Source organism: Ranitomeya variabilis, chromosome 2, assembly GCF_051348905.1.
Source record: "Ranitomeya variabilis isolate aRanVar5 chromosome 2, aRanVar5.hap1, whole genome shotgun sequence".
Taxonomy (NCBI): Eukaryota; Metazoa; Chordata; class Amphibia; order Anura; family Dendrobatidae; genus Ranitomeya; species Ranitomeya variabilis.
This window is the reverse complement of record NC_135233.1, coordinates 118191064-118208745: the sequence shown is the minus strand read 5'-3', so window position 1 is coordinate 118208745 and position 17682 is coordinate 118191064. Positions and strand designations below refer to the sequence as shown.

Genomic DNA, 17682 nt, shown 5'->3' with positions numbered 1-17682 from the left:
ATTGGTTCATTTTGATTACTGTGATAGACCCTACCACAGTGATCAAAATAAAACATAGTAAATCAAACCCCCCTTTGTCACCCCCTTAATTAGGTAAAAATTATAAAATAAAGGTGTTTTTTTTTTTTTTTCCATTCGTTAGGCTTGGGTTTAGAGCTAGAGTTAGGGTTGGGGCTAGGGTTGGGGTTAGTTAGGGTTGGGGTTAGAGCTAGGGTTAGGGTTGGAGCTAGGGTTGGGGTTAGTTAGGGTTGGGCTAGGGTTAGAGTTGTGTTTGAGTAACGGTTGTGTTGGGGTTACGGTTGTGGTGTTGGGGTTACGGTTGTGGTGTTGGGGTTAGGGTTGTGGTGTTGGGGTTAGGGTCATGGTTGGGATTAGGGTTAGGGTTGGAATTAGGGTTAGGGGTAGGGCTGTGTTAGGGTTGGAGTTAGAACTGGGGGATTTCCACTGTTTAGGTACATCAGGGGGTCTTCAAACGTGACATGGTGCCCGCCATTGATTCCAGACAATTTTGCGTTCAAAAAGTCAAGCGGTGCTTCCTCCCTTCTGAGCCCTGCCATGCGCCCAAACAGTGGCTTTCTCCAGATACAGGGTATTTGCACAACAAATTTTGTCCATTTTCTCACGTTACCCTTGTGAAAATAAAAAAAAGTTTGGATCTAAAGTAAATTTTTTGTTAAAAAAGTAAAATGTTCATTTTTTTTCCTTCCACATTGCTTTAGTTCTTGTGAAGCACCTGAAGGATTAATAAACTTTTTGAATGTGGTTTTGATCACCTTTGAGGGGTGCAGTTTTTAGAATGGTGTCACTTTTGGGTATTTTCTGTCATATTGACCCCCCAAACTCATTTCAAATGTGAGGTGGTCCCTAAAAATAAACGATTTTGTAAATTTTGTTGGAAAAACGAGAAATCGCTGGTAAACTTTTAACCCTTATAACTTCCTTAGAAAAAAATTGTTTCCAAAATTGTGCTGATGTAAAGTAAACATGTGGGAATTGTTATTTATTAACTACTTTGTGTGACGCCACTCTCTGATTTAAGGGCACAAAAATGAAAAGTTTGAAAATTGCAAAATTTTCAAAATTTTTGCCAAATTTGCATTTTTTTCATAAATAAACGCAAGTAATATCGAAGAAATTTTGCCACTAACATGACGTACAATATGTCACGATAAAACAGTCTCAGAATAAGTGTGATCCTCAGAATCAGTGGGATCCGTTGAAGTGTTCCAGAGCTATAACCTCATAAAGTGAAAGTGGTCAGAATTGTAAAAATTGGCTTGGTCATTAACGACAAAATTGGCTCGGTCACTAAGGGGTTGGATAAATAATTTTGAGCAAAAATAATTAAAAAAATTATCTTCACAGGTTATTAATCGATGTACTCAATCAGTATGGTTTTGGAGTGTCAGATGGAGCAGAGGAAACGTACAAACTCAACACAGATGTTGTCCTTGGTCTGATTTGAGCTCAAACCCAACGGAGCAAGCCATAAATGAGACCGTGCTGTCCTCGCTATGAAATGGGCTCCACATTACTAGTAGTGTAGCGTCCATCACTTCCAAATCAGGAGGTGATTGGTGCAGATGACATTACATCCCAAAATACCTTTTGGGCGTGTGTACAATTGGCCTGTATTAGGCAAGTGTCCTATTCATTCCGGCAAGTATGTTGGACACAACGTCCTCAACTACACTCTCCTCCGATGCAGAAGTGAGCGGCACCAAACTATCCCTTTAACTTATCGTCCTAATTATGTCACTATGCATAGAAATGGTGTCAGTGGTTATTTAGAACAGATATATTGGGTCATACTTCCCATTCCGTAAGAGCAGTAAAGATTTGAGTCTTTCACTCTCCATCAATATATTTCATGTTCCCCTGCCTGCCTATAACTTACCAAAACTGATTACCTCTTTTCCTAGAAACTATTATCCTGTAAATAGATGAGTAAAACATTTGTGATTTGCCTTTATATTTATTATCTCATTCACTGATGTGATCTCACTTCCTATGGCTTATTCTACTTTCTTATGTCACTGCAGATGAAAAGTGTGTTCAACATGACTGCCAAAGAAGGAAGAAAGAGATCTGTGAGTGCCCTGGTGGCGGTCGGAAATGGCAAAGGAGCCGCGGGTAAGAGCTGGGGGTTTATTTGCCTAGAACAAATGCTAACACTAAAAGGATACACTAAAGGGGTTTTCCCAGAATTAAATGTGACTGTAATGTAATTGTGTATAAAGAATATCACAAAGCCGGACTTTAGAATGCAACACGGCTTGTAAACTGTATATAAACTGTGTTAATTTATCAGTAATCTCCCCTCCCCCATACCAAAACCATGAACTGTTTGCCGATTTTGCAAGTTTTCCCACCTACAAAGAATGGGAGAGGTCTGTAATTTTTATCATAGGTACCGTATATACTCGAGTATAAGCCGACCCGAGTATAAGCCGACCCCCCTAATTTTGCCACAAAAAACTGGGAAAACTTATTGACTCGAGTATAGGCCTAGGGGGGAAAATGCAGCAGCTACCGGTAAATGTCAAAAGTAATAATAGATACCAATAAAAGTAAAATTAATTGAGACATCAGTAGGTTAAGTGTCTTTGAATATCCATATTGAATCAGGAGCCCCATATAATGCTCCATACTGTTCATTATGGCCCCATAAGATGCTCCATATTAAAATATGCCCCATATAATCCTGCATAAAGGTTAATAAAGGCCCCATAAGATGCTCCATAGACACATTTGCCCAATATAATGCTGCACAAATGCTGATTATGGCCCCATAAGATGCTCTATAAAGATATTTGCCCCTTATAGTGCTGCACAAACGTTATGGCCCTATAAGATGCTCCATAAAGACACTTGCCCCATATGCCGTAGTGCCCTACAAACGTTAATTATGGCCCCATACAGACACTTGCCCCATATAGTGCTGCACAAACATTATGCCCCTATATAGTGCTGCAGAAACGTTATGGCCCCATATAGTGCTGCAGAAACGTTATGGCCCCATATAGTGCTGCAGAATCGTTATGGCCCCATATAGTGCTGCAGGAATGTTATGGCCCCATATAGTGCTGCAGGAACGTTATGGCCCCCATATAGTGCTGCAGGAATGTTATGGCCCCATATAGTGCTGCAGGAATATTATGGCCCCATATAGTGCTGCAGGAAGGTTATGGCCCCCATATAGTGCTGCAGGAATGTTATGGCCCCCATATAGTTCTGCAGGAATGTTATGGCCCCATATAGTGCTCCAGGAATGTTATGGCCCCATATAGTGCTCCAGGAATGTTATGGCCCCATATAGTGCTGCAGGAATGTTATGGCCCCATATAGTGCTCCAGGAATGTTATGGCCCCATATAGTGCTCCAGGAATGTTATGGCCCCATATAGTGCTCCAGGAACGTTATGGCCCCCATATAGTGCTGCAGGAATGTTATGGCCCCCATATAGTGCTGCAGGAATGTTATGGCCCCATATAGTGCTCCAGGAATGTTATGGCCCCATATAGTGCTGCAGGAATGTTATGGCCCCATATAGTGCTGAAGGAATGTTATGGCCCCCATATAGTGCTGCAGGAATGTTATGGCCCCATATAGTGCTGCAGGAATGTTATGGCCCCATATAGTGCTGCAGGAATATTATGGGCCCCATATAGTGCTCCAGGAACGTTATGGCCCCCATATAGTGCTGCAGAAACGTTATGGCCCCATATAGTGCTCCAGGAACGTTATGGCCCCATATAGTGCTGCAGGAACGTTATGGCCCCATATAGTGCTGCCGGAATGTTATGGCCCCCATATAGTGCTGCAGGAACGTTATGGCCCCCATATAGTGCTGCAGGAACGTTATGGCCCCATATAGTGCTGCAGGAATGTTATGGCCCCATATAGTGCTGCAGGAATGTTATGGCCCCATATAGTGCTGCAGGAATGTTATGGCCCCATATAGTGCTGCAGGAATGTTATGGCCCCATAGATGCTCCATACAGACACTTGCCCCATTTGCTGCGATAAAAAAAATAAATCACATACTCACCTCTCCGTCGCTCAGGCCCCCGGCACTTTCAATAGTCACCTGCTCCTCGTTCCGGCGCCGATCTGTCTCCAGCACTGACGTTCAGCAGAGGGCGCGCACTGACCACGTCACCGCGCCCTCTGACCTCAGCGTCACTGCTGGAGACAGATCGGCGCCCGGAACGAGGAGAGGTGACTATCGCGCAGCGCTCCCCTCCCCGTATACTCACCGCGTCCTGCCGCTGTGTAGATCCTGCTTACCCGACGCCGCAGCGCTTCATCCTGTACTCAGCGGTCACATGGTCCCGCTGATTACAGTGATGAAAATGCGGCTCCACCCCTATGGGAGGTGGAGCCGAATATTCATTTACTGTAATGAGCGGGACCATGTGACCGCTGAGTACAGGAAGAAGCTGAAGCTGCTGCTGCTGCCGGCGCCGGGGAAGCAGGGACCGCGCCTGGACTAGGTGAGTATTTTTAGACAGCCCCCGCTCCCCCTCCCCTGCCGACCCCCGGTATGACTCGAGTATAAGCCGAGAGGGGCAATTTCAGCCCAAAAAAGTGGGCTGAAAATCTCGGCTTATACTCGAGTATATACGGTACATTTCAACTGTGAGGGACAGAATCTTAAAATAAAAAACAGAAAATCACATTATGATTTTTATATGATTAATTTGCCTTTTATTGCATTAAATAAGTATTTGATGCAATAGAAAAACAGAATTTAATATTTAGTACAAAATCCTTTGTTTGCTGTTCCAGAGGTCAGACGTTTCCTGTAATTCTTGCCCAAGTTTGCACACAGTGCACAAGGGATTTTGGCCCCCTCTTCCATACAAATCTTCTCCAGATCTTTCAGGTTTCGAGGCTGTAGCTGGGCAGCACTGAGTATTAGCTCCCTCCAAAGATTTTCTATTGGGTTCAGGTCTGGAGACTGGCTAGGCCCCTCCAGGACCTTGAAATGCTTCTTATGGAGCCACTCCTTACTTACCGTGCCTGTGTGTTTTGGGCCATTTCCTGCTGGAATACCCAGCCCCGACCTTCCTATGCTTTTACTGAGGGAAGGAAGCTGTTGGCCAAAATCTCGTGATACATGACCCCATCCATCCTCCCTTCAATACAGTGCAGTCGTCCTGTCCCCTTTGCAGAAAATCACCCCACAGAGTATGATGTTTCCCCCACCATGAGTCACGGTTTAGACGGTGTTCTTTGGGTTGTACTCATCCTTCTCTCCAACATGGCGACTGGAGTTGATACCAAAAAGTTCTATTTTGGTCTCATCTGACCACATGACCTTCTCTCATGCCTCCTCTGGATCATCCAGATGGTCATTGGCAATCTTCAAACATGCCTGGACATGTGCTGACGTGAGCAGGGGAACCTTTCGCGCCCTGCAGGATTTTAATCCATAACGGCATTGTGTATTACTAACTGTAAGGCTGTGTTCACACGTTGCAGATAATTCGCGTTTTTTTCGCGTTTTTTCCCTATAAAAACGCTATAAAACCGCAAATAATCTGCATACATTATGCATCCTATCATTTTTAATGAATTCCGCATGTTTTGTGCACATGATGCGTTTTTTTCCGCAAAAAAAACGCATACCGCACAAAATCCGGACATGCTCTATCTTTTTGCGGTTTTTTTGCGGATTTCCCACTCCAAAATGCATTGGGAAGTGTCCGGAAAAAAACGCGGCAAAACCGCGGCAAAAACGCATGCGGTTTTCTTGCGGATTTCTTGCAGAAAATGTCCGGAATTCTCAGGAAGATTGGCAGTCCTCTTGTGTTTCTTCCATTTTCTAATAATTGCGGCAACAGTTGTTGCCTTCTAACCAAAGCTGCTTGTCCATTGACCTGTAGCCCATCCCAACCTTGTGCAGGTCTACAATTTTGTCCCTGGTGTCCTTAGACAGCTCTTTGGTCCTGGTCATGGTGGAGAGGTTGGAGTGTGATTGAGTGTGTGGACAGGTGTCTTTTATACAAGTAACGAGTTCAAACAGGTGTAATTAATACAGGAAATGAGGGCAGAGTAGGAGGGCTTCTTAAAGAAAAACTAGCAGGTCCGTGAGAGCCAGAATTCTTGCTGGTTGGTAGCTTATCAAATACTTCTCTCGTGGAATAAAATGCAAAGTAATTATGTAAAAATCATGCAATGTGATTTTCTGGATTTTTTTTTTTTAGATACCGTCTCCCAGTTGAAGTGTACCTACGATAAAAATCACAGACCTCTCCATTCTTTGCCGATTTTGCAAGTTTTCCCACCTACAGTGTATCAAATACTTCTTTTCCCCACTGTATATCCCATCAGCTTGTTTTCCAGTTGTGAAATAGCATTTGAAGCAATATGCTAATGAGGCTGGAAGTGCATTGTATCCCCCCCCCCATTCTGCACCCATACATGCTCCCTCCAATAGTTGATTGACAGCTGTCCCCTCTGTATGACGCTACTCTTCATACAGCAGCGCTAACTGCCTGGTGGAGGGCAGCATTAGGCGGGGAATGGAGGCAGTGGAAATGCATCATCCTGCTCCACTGCACTTCTGTTGTTATGAGGATATACAGGTAATGATTAATCTGTATTTTCATCATCTAGGTGTGTTTTGGGTTTGTTTTTTCTTTTGGGGGGTGGAACAGAGTTATTAACAGTTTCCTTTTAAATCTTCTACCATATTGCAAACTACCCGCTATTACTTTTTTGACTCCACTCACCAACCTCAGCAGCCTTTCATGACCTTACCCTTAGGATATGTACAATTCAATGGGTAATGCCGTCCATAAAACCGCAGCAGAATCCAGTTAGTATGGACTTACTGTGGATTTCCTGTAGATTTTTGAATGTTTATATATGTCTTGTATGATCAAACCCTTTTCAGATTTAGGACTTTGCTTCAGCTGAATCAGTTTTCTGAAAGGGAATATGTCACTAGGCTTTTACCATGTAGTCTGACAGCTGTATAATGTAGATACAGAGACCCTGATTCCAGCGACGTGTCACTTGCTGAGTCTCTTGCTGTAGTTGTGATAAAATCACTGTTTAATCAGCAGAAGACTATCATTAGTGGATTAGTAAACATCCTGCCATGGAATCCTCCATATTCATGAGTTCTGTATAACCCCGCCCCCACATTTGACTGGCAGCTTTCTGCTTATGCACAGTGTACACAAATATCTGTCAGTCAATGTTGGCGGGGTTATACAGAGCTCAGCATTCAGAGAACTGGTAGAACTGCAGCAGATCAAACAGGAGGTTTATAAACGGTACAACACACAGCTCAGCAAGTGACACATCCTGCTCTAAGATGGGGTAGCAAAAACCTGTTGACAGATTTCCTTTAAGGCTACATTTACACTCAACTTTTTTGCAGCATTTTGTTTCTGCAGCCAACACCTACTTTCCAGGCAGTAAAAATTCTTGTACTGTTGCGTTTTTGCGTTTTTCGCTTCATTGGGGGACACAGGAACCATGGGTGTATGCTACTGCTGCCACTAGGAGGCTGACACTATGTACATAAAAAGTTAGCTCCTCCTTTGCAGTATACACCCCACCGACTGGCACTAGAATAATCAGTTTAGAGCTTAGTGTCACCAGGAGGTGGACACTGGTCTTTCATTAGACCCATATACACTTCCGTGTGCATTGTTCCTTTTCAGGTACCCTGAGGGATACAGTGTGAATAGTCACAACTGTACTCCCACGAAGAGACGATGAGTACCACGTGTACTGCCACCCCGTATCCTCATATGTCTTCCCAGCAGGGCCCCAGCCCCTAGCACAGAAGCGTGTTCAGGCGATCTGGATCCGGTACTTGCCCCGTCTCCCACCCACTCGCCCATCAGAGCCTGTTGGTGTTCGGAGGCGTAGACGTCCCGCAACGCAGCAAGTTCGGATGTCTTACATTTCTGGATGGAGAGGTACTTTTCTTCCCTCTCTCCCCCAGATTCTCCAAGATAAAAGAAGAAAAAGAAAGGAGATAAGTTAAAAAGAAAAGAAGTAGAAGAAGAAAGGAAAAAGAAGGAAGTTTTTCCTTTTATTCGAGGTGATTTGGAGCGCTGGGGCATTTTTAGCGGCAGGGGACTTTTTTCCCTAGTTTCCAGACAGAATAGGGGGCTGGGCTACCTGTTTTGCGCTTCTTTGTTGGCCTGCTTTCTGCTCCCCCCTACTCTGGTGGTCAGGAGTATTAATCTATGCCCCGGCTTTTTGGGCTTAGTGTTCCGCTTTAGCTCCGTCCCCTTCTCTGCATTCAGGCGGGCTTTTCTCCCGCCCCTCTCTTCTCTTCCGGCCCCTGGCAGTTAGCTCCGCCCATTCCCTCAGCCACAGCTAACGTGCATATCGCCGCCATCTTGCTCCTCTTTTTCTGAAGCGTTTGGCTCGACTCGGTGGAGGACGCATGGGTCAGGGAGGTTGTATCCTCAGAGTACAAAATAGATTTCGTTTTGCGGCCCCGAGATCGATTCTTCGAATACCGTTCCCCAAGAGATCCTTCTTTCGTCCTGGGTTTCTTTGCAGCCATTTCCTCCCTTCTCAGTTCGGGGGTAATCGTCCCCGTCCCAGAACGAGAACGTTTCACAGGTTTCTATTCAAACCTGTTTGTGGTGCCGAAGAAAGACTGCTTGGTTCGGCCCATCCTGGATCTCAAGTTGCTGAACAGGAGAGTCCACCTGAGACATTTCAGGATGGAGTCTCTTCATTCAGTAATTGCTTCCATGGAGTTGCAGTAATTCCTGTGCTCCATAGACATTCAGGACGCCTATCTTCATGTCCCTATTTTCCCAGGACATCAGAGATTTCTACATTTTGCGGTACATCAGCATAATTTACAGTTTGTCGCCCTGCCGTTCGGACTCGCAACCGCTCCCAGGGTTTTTACGAAAATTATGGCAGCATTGATGGCCATTTTGAGTATCAGAGGTTTAGTGCTCTTGCTGTATCTCGACGATATCCTCATAAAGGCTCCGTCTTTTTCTCAGGCCCAGGAAAGCCTGACCATCTTTCTCGACACCCTGTCCCGTTTCGGGTGGCTTGTCAACAGGAAAAAAAGTCCTGCCTTGATCCGAATTAGCCCCTGATTTTTCTAAGCATGCTGTTCAACACCTGTCAGGGAAGGGTTTTTCTTCCCAAAGAGAAGAGGGCTATCCTCCAACAGGGAGTTCGCTCTCTACAGGGCCCTCGGCTTCCTTCCTTCCACTCAGCCATGAAGGTCCTAGGGAGGATGGTGGCAGTGTCAGAGGCGATCCCTTTTGCCCAATTCCACTCAAGACCACTTCAGCAGGCAATTCTGTCACAGTGGGACAGGTCTGTTCTTTTTCTGGATCATCCGATTCGGCTGTCTTTCGTAGTCAAACGGTCTCAATTAGTGGCTGTCGTCCCCTCTCATCTGCCCGTTCACTGGCTGGTGGTGACGACAGACGCCAGCCTTCTCGGCTGGGGTGCCGTATTTCGCCATCTGACTGTCCAGGGATGTTGGTCGGCAGAGGAGTCCTCTCTGCCGATCAACATTCTCGAGATAAGGGCCATTCTTCTGACCCTCCGTCACTGGGAAAGGTTTCTCAGGAGTCTGCCAATCCGAGTTCAGACGGACAATGCCACGGCGGTGGCATATGTCAATCACCAGGGAGGGACTCAGAGTACCATGGCGACAGCCGAGGTATCCAAGATCCTCCTCTGGGCAGAAGCGACTGTTGCGGCGATATCTGCAGTGCATATCCCCAGCATGGACAACTGGGCCGCCAATTTTGAGTCGCAAAGGTCTAGCGGCAGCAGAGTGGTCCCTGCACCAGGAGGTCTTCCACCAGATTTGCCTATGATGGGGGACTCCGGACGTGGACCTCATGGCGTCCTGGCTGAACAGGAAGGCTCCACTGTTCATTTCCAGGTCCCGCACTGGCCATTCCTTGGTTGCAGTTCGTGCTTCCCTCTCTGTGTCCTCTCCTTCCCCTTCTTCCCAGGCTGTTGAAGAAGATCAAGGCGGAGGCAGTGCAGGTCATTTTGATCGCACCGGATTGGCCCAGAAGGTTTTGGTTCGCAGAGATAGTCAATCTTCTCGCGGACACCCCTTGGAGGCTCCCAGACAGGCCGGATCTTCTGTCCCAAGGACCGATCTGCCACCGGAATTCTCAGTCGCTCAATTTAACAGAATGGCTGGTGAAACCGCTTTTCTGAGAGCATCCGGATTTTCTGATCGGGTGATTCACACCATGATCCAGGCTAGGAAGCTGTCGTCTTCCTGGGTCTATTATCGGATATGGAAAGCCTATTTCAGCTGATGTGAGTCTAATGACATTCTGTCGATGTCTTTTTCTCTCCCTTCCATTTTGGCATTTCTCCAGGCAGGACTTGACGCTGGCCTTGCCCTTAATTCGCTAAAGGGTCAGGTATCAGCTCTTTCCATTCTTTTCCAGAAGACCTTAGCCTCCCACTCTCGGGTCAGAACCTTTCTTCAAGGATTAGCGCATACGGCTCCTCCGGACTCCTGTGGACCCCTGGGACATCAATCTTGTTCTCGATGCCCTGAGGGGTTCTCCCTTTGAACCTCTCTGAGAGGTTTCCCTGTCCTTTCTGTCCTGGAAGTTGGCGTTTTGTGGCCAATACCTCCATTATGTGCTTCTCAGAGTTGGCGGCTCTTTCCTGTCGCCCTCCTTTCTTGATTCTTCACCAGGATAAGGGGGTTTTTCCACCTTCGTTTTCCTTTCCAAGGTGGTGTCCACCTTTCACCTAAATGAGGATATTGTCCTTCCTTCCTTTTGTCCTGCTCCAACTCATTCTCTGGAGCGTTCAGTGAAGAGGTTAGACCTGGTCAGGGCGGTGAGGATTTATCTGGCTAGGACCGCCCCCTTTATGAAGACAGACTCTCTATTCTTCATTCCAGATGGTGTGCGAAGAGGCCTGTTGGGCTCCAAGGCTACTATTGCTTGCTGGATCAGAACTGCAATTTCCGAGGCTTACCGGGTCAAGAACAGAGTGCCTTCCCCTGGGATTAAGGCTCACTCTCCCCGGGCAGAAGGCGCCTCCTGGGCGGTACACCAAGAGGCATCCGCCCTACAACTTTGCAAAGCAGCAACTTGGTCTTCCATTCACACGTTTGCCAAATTTTATAAGGTTCATACCTACGCTTCAGCAGACGCCAGCCTAGGCAGAAGGATCTTGCAGTCGGCAGTGTTGAGTTCTCCGACATGAATGGAGTTTTCTGCTGTTCACTCCCCAGGGACTGCTTTGGGACGTCCCATGGTTCCGGTGTCCCCCAATGAAGCGATAGAGAAAATAGGATTTTTGGTTGCTTACCGTAAAATCTGTTTCTCTGAGCCTTCATTGGAGGACAAAGCACCCACACATGTTTATCAACTCCTTTTCTGTGTTCTATTGTTATGGTTTGAGTTGTCTGTTTTGTTTTCTTTCTTTCTGTCTTGTTGCCTCTCCTACTGCTTTCTCACTAACTGATTATCCTAGTGCCAGTCGGTAGGGTGTACACTGCGGAGGAGGAGCTAACTTTTTATGTGCATAGTGTCAGCCTCCTAGTGGCAGCAGTAGCATACACACCCATGGTTCCTGTGTCCCCCAATGAAGGCTCTGAGAAACAGATTTTACAGAAAGCAACAAAAAATCCTGTTTTTATTAACCAAAAACATGTGGCAAAATCTCCTTGCAGTATATTTTATTGTCTTTTTGCACTTTCTCATTGTTTTCTATGGGTGAAAAAACACTGGAAGAATTGACATGCTGTAGATTCAAAAAAACACTGCACTTCTCTAATTCAGTAAAAAAACTAGCATATGCATCAGAATACTAAAATCTCATAGCTTTTACTGGTGCTGTAAAACGCAAAAACAGAATGAGGCCAGAACGCCGCTCTCATAGACTTCCACTGAGAGCTTGTTGCCTCTGACTTCCTGTCAGTCAGACATTGTGGTCACAAGATGGCGCCGGGAACAGTTGAAGACGGCGGCTGGTAAGTGTATTACTAGGGGAAGGGAAAATATATTAGCTGCACCACTCCAGTTCTGAAATAAGAAACAAAAATGCTGAAGGGGTACTTAAATATTATCATGCAGCCAGTCAGTAATTCCTTAGAAAGAATACATTATCATGTCAAATGGTTAAAAAAAAATTTAGATTTTTTTGCGCAATAATAAAGCGCCTGTTGCTAGACTGCATGTTTCATTGTGAAATCCACAGTAAATCTAATTTAAAAATCACTATGAACAAGCCCGAACTTGTATCCTGCTGCAGAGCAAAAAGAGAAGTAAAACATATATTTTTTTTGTCTGTGACAGGATTTGCTCTTGGAAAAGCAAGTGACCGACTCATTGCCCTCCGAAAAGTAAGTGTCTCCTAACTGGCCTCCTAGCCACCATTCTCTTCTTATGTAGTAGAGGTGCTTCTGGGACACATCAGGCCCATGTTAGGCTGCATTTTGGTGTGAAACATAACCAATTTTCCAGTAGACGACATCCCATAGACCAATAGGTTTCGACTTTATACTATTTACAGGTTGTACTGTATTGAAAATTTTAGAGTACCTGTTTTTTAGACAATTTTTCAAAAATCGCCATCGTTGTGAGGAATCACAGTATTTTTGACCATTATATAACTTGTATCCTGTATTGGCCGTTCTCCCCCACACCCCCTCTGATGGCTCCATCTTTATCGTTGTTCTCGGTTTCACGGTTTGTGGAGGTAGCTGCTATAATGTCTCGACACATAGAGAAGAGTAGAGGTGCTCTCCTAATTCTACCTTTGAGCAGCAAGGAGGATATCATACAGCAGTACTGGACAGTGTTGCTGTGAATCCAGCTCTAGGGTCAAATAAAACATGTACAAGAAGCAGCAGCAACCTCTGTGTATCTGTCCCTCCTGCTCTCCACCAGTCATCTCTCTAAAGTGAATGGAAAGCGAAGAATTGTTGCACGAGAAGGCTAAAAGATGGCAAAATAGGCTTTTTTTACTATACTAAGCTACATTACAAAATTTCTTTAATCTGAAACAATGAATTATTGTAAATTGGGGCAATACTTCTAAAACATAACTTATGTAAAAAGTGCTGCAATGTTTTTATCGTCTATGTAAAAAGTTTACTCTGGAATCCTTTGCTGTTTTTGTGATTTTGCTGTTCTGTTCTTCCTTCCTTTAGGCAAAAAACCGAGCTGTCCAATATCTGCATTATATCGAGCGATACAACGACCACACAAGTAAGCTCAATCATGGCTATAAATTTACTGTCATCAGTATACATTACACCCTTGTGGGTTATTTTGTGCAACAATTATCAGACCTAGGCCTGTAATTTCTAGGTTGTGTTCTATAGTTCTTATACCGTAGTAAAAGCGTATAAAGGAAATTCAGTAAATAATGGGGCCACCATATATAAAAAGCTAAAATATAATTAGCTGTTAAATATATCATCATAGTGCTCAAATATCAGACATATGACAGGACTTATTGCTGAAATTAACATAACAACGAGAGTGGAAAAAATGCGTTCGAAATAGTCCAATATAATATAAAATTAAAAAACTTTATTGAAAATACATCAAAGAACAGATAAATGGGGGTGAAAAAGTGCATACGTGCTACAAACATTGCTGAGACACAGGATACTATGCGGGTGGTCTCATACAGTCACATAGATAATCATCAAAAAATAGTCATAGATGTAAATAGTAGCACCAAGAGACCAATAACCCCTAGTATATATAATATAAGTAGCTGGGCAAGAGAATACACAAAATGGCTATAAGAAATGTTACACTGAAAGATTACTAATAGTAATAAAAGCCAAATGAAATAAATCTTACCCAGGAAATAGAACAGGCGGACACTGCAGCACCTGCGTCCACACCAACGCGCGTTTCGGCGATGCCTTCGTCAGGGGGTGTGCCAAAGACAGATATGAGAGGGTTAAAAAAGGAGCTGGGACCAATAAGATGTGAGTAAGAAAAAGACCGTGCTAATCATACATGTGCCATGGAATGTGAGAATGAGAAAACAACATAGTGGAACCGGAATACAGAAAATAACCGGAAACTACCACCCAACCCTAGCAAAAGACATGCGCAATAATGAATACCAGAATGCAGCGCGGGACCGGAAGTTACTGGCCCGCAGAGAATGCAAATTTCAAACATAAGCGCGCTTGCGAAAAAGATGGCCAAAGGAAGTGAAGGAGCGTGCGCAAAGGGACAAGAAGAGGACCAATGATGCGTGCGCAGTCATGTCAACCACTGTCAGACGGCAGCTGCGTCATGTGAGGGGCGGCGTCAAGGAAAATGTCCGTGAAGGCCAGCCCACACATAGAGACACAGAAGGCCGACGGTAGTAAAAAGGTGTGAAATGGGTTATAGGTGTTCTCCTATGATTTAATTTCAAGCCAGATTTTCCTTTAGAAAAGCTTTCTAGAAAATGCTCCTGTGTCCAGAGATTATGGTTACTGAGCCCCCTGCTGTTCTTGATCATGTGGTATATGAATGGTGGAGTGATTCCTAGAGCTCTACAAGCCAGGGATCGGTGACCTAGAAGCAGAGCCTCTCATCCATGGTGTCTGGTATTGCAGCTAGGTTCCTGAAGGGAATGTGACCGAGCTGGAATATGAGACACTGTCCCTGGACAGGAGTCGAGACATTTCTAAATAAAAGGAGACTTTCTTTTTACTAATCCTAGACAACCTCTTTTAGCCAGTATTAATCCGAGCAGTAAAAGAAAATGGAAAGTCTTTGTAATTATTTCTATAGCAGGGATTACCGTATTTTTCAGACCATAAGACTCACCGGACCATAAGACACACCTAGGTTTTAGAGGAGGAAATTAGAAAAAAAAAGAAAAAATGTAGTCAATTCTTTACTAATATCTCCTATCCTGGCATATATGGTCCCTTCATCCCTATTCTGATATGCATGGTCCCTTCATCCCTATCCTGGTAGGCATGGCCCCCGCATCCCTATCCTAGTAATCATGGCCCCCTCATCCCTATCTTGCTAGGCATGTCCTCCTCATCCCTATCCCTCGTATGCATGGCCTCCTCATCCCTATCCTGGTAGGCATGGCCCCCTCATCCCTATCCTGGTAGGCATGGCCCCCTCATCCCTATCTTGCTAGGCATGTCCTCCTCATCCCTATCCTGGTATGCATGGTCCCCTCATCCCTATTCTGGTAGGCATGGCCCCCTCATCCCCATCCTGGTAGACATGGCCCCCTCATCCCCATCCTGGTAGGCATGGCCCCCTCATCCCCATCCTGGTAGGCATGGCCCCCTCATCCCCATCCTGGTAGGCATGGCCCCCTCATCCCCATCCTGGTAGGCATGGCCCCCTCATCCCCATCCTGGTAGGCATGGCCCCCTCATCCCCATCCTGGTAGGCATGGCCCCCTCATCGCCATCCTGGTAGGCATGGCCCCCTCATCCCCATCCTGGTAGGCATGGCCGCCTCATCCCCATCCTGGTAGGCATGGCCCCCTCATCCCCATCCTGGTGTGATTGGTCCTCATCCTGGTATGCATGGCCCCATCAGAAAAACATTTAAAAAACCAAACCATTATACTTGCCTTCCTGCGCTCCCTCGCAGTATCTTGTTCCGATGCCAGCAGCTCATTTATGCTTTTAAGCAACTCATGGCAGGGACTTCATGTGCTGCTTACAAGCAGAACACAGCTGCCGTAATGCATGGAGAGGAGTGAATATTCATTGCTATTTAATAGTGGGCACAGTGTTAGCTGCTGCCGCCGGCTTCCTGCAGCTGCTGGCGTTCACGTGTGCTCGCTACTAAAGGGAATGAATATTCACTGCATTCCACACCTATGGGAGTGGAGAGCAGTGAATATTCATTGAATTAAGTAGCGGACATGCGCAAACGCCTTGCACCTGCCTAAAGCCGGCTGCTGTAGCTGTCAGCGTGTCCGCTATTAAAGAGGAATGAATATTCGCTGCTCTCTACTCCATGGGAGTGGAATGCAGTGAATATTGATTTCTCTTTAGCAACGGGCACAGGAGTTAGCCGCAGCCGCCACATCCTGCCTCCTGTGACCCACTGCAGCTCCTCCACCACCCACCTCAGCCATAGCATGTACAACCGGACTATAAGACGCACCCCCCATTTTCCTCCACATTTTGGGATGAAAAAAGTGCGTCTTAAAGTCCGAAAAATACAGTAGTTTAACATTTTAGAGGTTTGAATATTTTGCTGTGATTTTCCTTGAACATGATCACCCCTAATTCCAAAAAAAAGTCACTTTTTTTTTTATATGTGTTTAGTCCTAGATATCAGGACTTCTTTCATTGCTTATGATTTGGTATTAAACAGGTTGTCCGGCCTCGGGCTACAAGTCTGCAGTCACTCTAAGTGACAGCAGATTTATGAATCCTGACATCGCGCGGTGCTGGGAGCGAGCGGTCTTGGGACCGCAAGTATGCATACTTCTGGCCATATTCCGACATCGCTCAATACACTTGTAAGCGGATCAATGCATTCCTATCCCCGCGATTCCGCACAAAGAATGAACATGCTGCGTTTTTTTCCGGAATGCGATTCCGCCGCGGAAAAAAGCGCAAAATTGCGGATTGCATTCTAATAATAGGATGCTTAATGTATGCGGTTTTTTCGCAGTTTTGTAGCGAAAAACCGCGAAAAAAAAACACGAAAAATCCTAAACGTGTGCACACAGCCTTTAGATTTAATAGTTTATTAATTGTAGATATAAAAGTGACCTCTGAGCACAAAGATGGATAGTAAGCAAGCATGAAACAAGATTTAATGGGTTAAAAAAAAGGAATCATACAATGGCACAGTGTGGGAGGAGAATATAAGTTTTACTCGGGATTCAGGCAACCAAGGTGTTTTCCAAGTAGTGGGCTACCCCTTTAAGGCTGGTTTCACACTTGCGTTTTGATCTGCAGCGTTTTTTTAAAAAAAACGCATTTGGTGAAAAAACGCATGTAAACGCGTTTAAACGCTGCATTTTTTAGACGCATGCGTTTTTCATGCAGAAAAAAAACGCAGCGTTTTTGGCGCGTTTACATGCGTTTTTTCCTGCTTTTGCGTTTTTTAAACGCATGCTGAGAAGTGTGTGACAGCTGCCAATCATCAAAATCAACTAGAAAACCCACTATTAATAGAATTAGCTAGGGTTAGGATCCCTAGGGTTAGGGTTAGGGGTAGCTTTTTATTAGAAGAATGTCCTGGTCACCAGGTCACTGATAAGCCACCCCCCACCATCAAGGTGATAAAGGGATCCAAACCCTACCCCTAAAACCACCCCTAACCTTAACCCTAGGGATCCAAACCCTACCCCTAACCCTAGGGATTCAAACCCTAACCCTAACCCTAGGGATCCTAACCCTACCCCTACCCCTAAAACTACCCCTAACCCTAACCCTAGAGATCCTAAACCTAACCCTAAGGGTTAGGATCCTAACCCTAAGGGTTAGGGTTAGGATCCCTAGGGTTAGGGTTAGGATCCCTAGGGTTACTAGGGACCCTAACCCTAACCGTTACCCTAGGGATCCTAACCCTAAGGGTTAGGGTTAGGATCCCTAGGGTTAGGGTTAGGATCCCTAGGGTTACTAGGGATCCTAACCTTAGGGTTAGGGTTAGGATCCCTAGTAACCCAAGGGTTAGGGTTAGGGTTTTCTTGTTTTTTTTTGTGTTTTCTTGTGTTTTTCTATAG

At 45.3% G+C, this 17682-nt stretch overlaps 1 protein-coding gene across 1 annotated transcript in view; it reads left to right on the top strand.

Moving 5' to 3' along the window:
• MRPS5 (mitochondrial ribosomal protein S5) overlaps positions 1-17682 on the top strand; it is a 105899-nt gene that overhangs the window by 72888 nt on the left and 15329 nt on the right. Inside the window, exons 6-8 of the mRNA XM_077282892.1 lie at positions 2043-2133; positions 12300-12346; positions 13157-13214. Coding sequence (XP_077139007.1) covers positions 2043-2133; positions 12300-12346; positions 13157-13214 — 196 coding nt within the window. The remainder of the gene's footprint in view (positions 1-2042; positions 2134-12299; positions 12347-13156; positions 13215-17682) is intronic.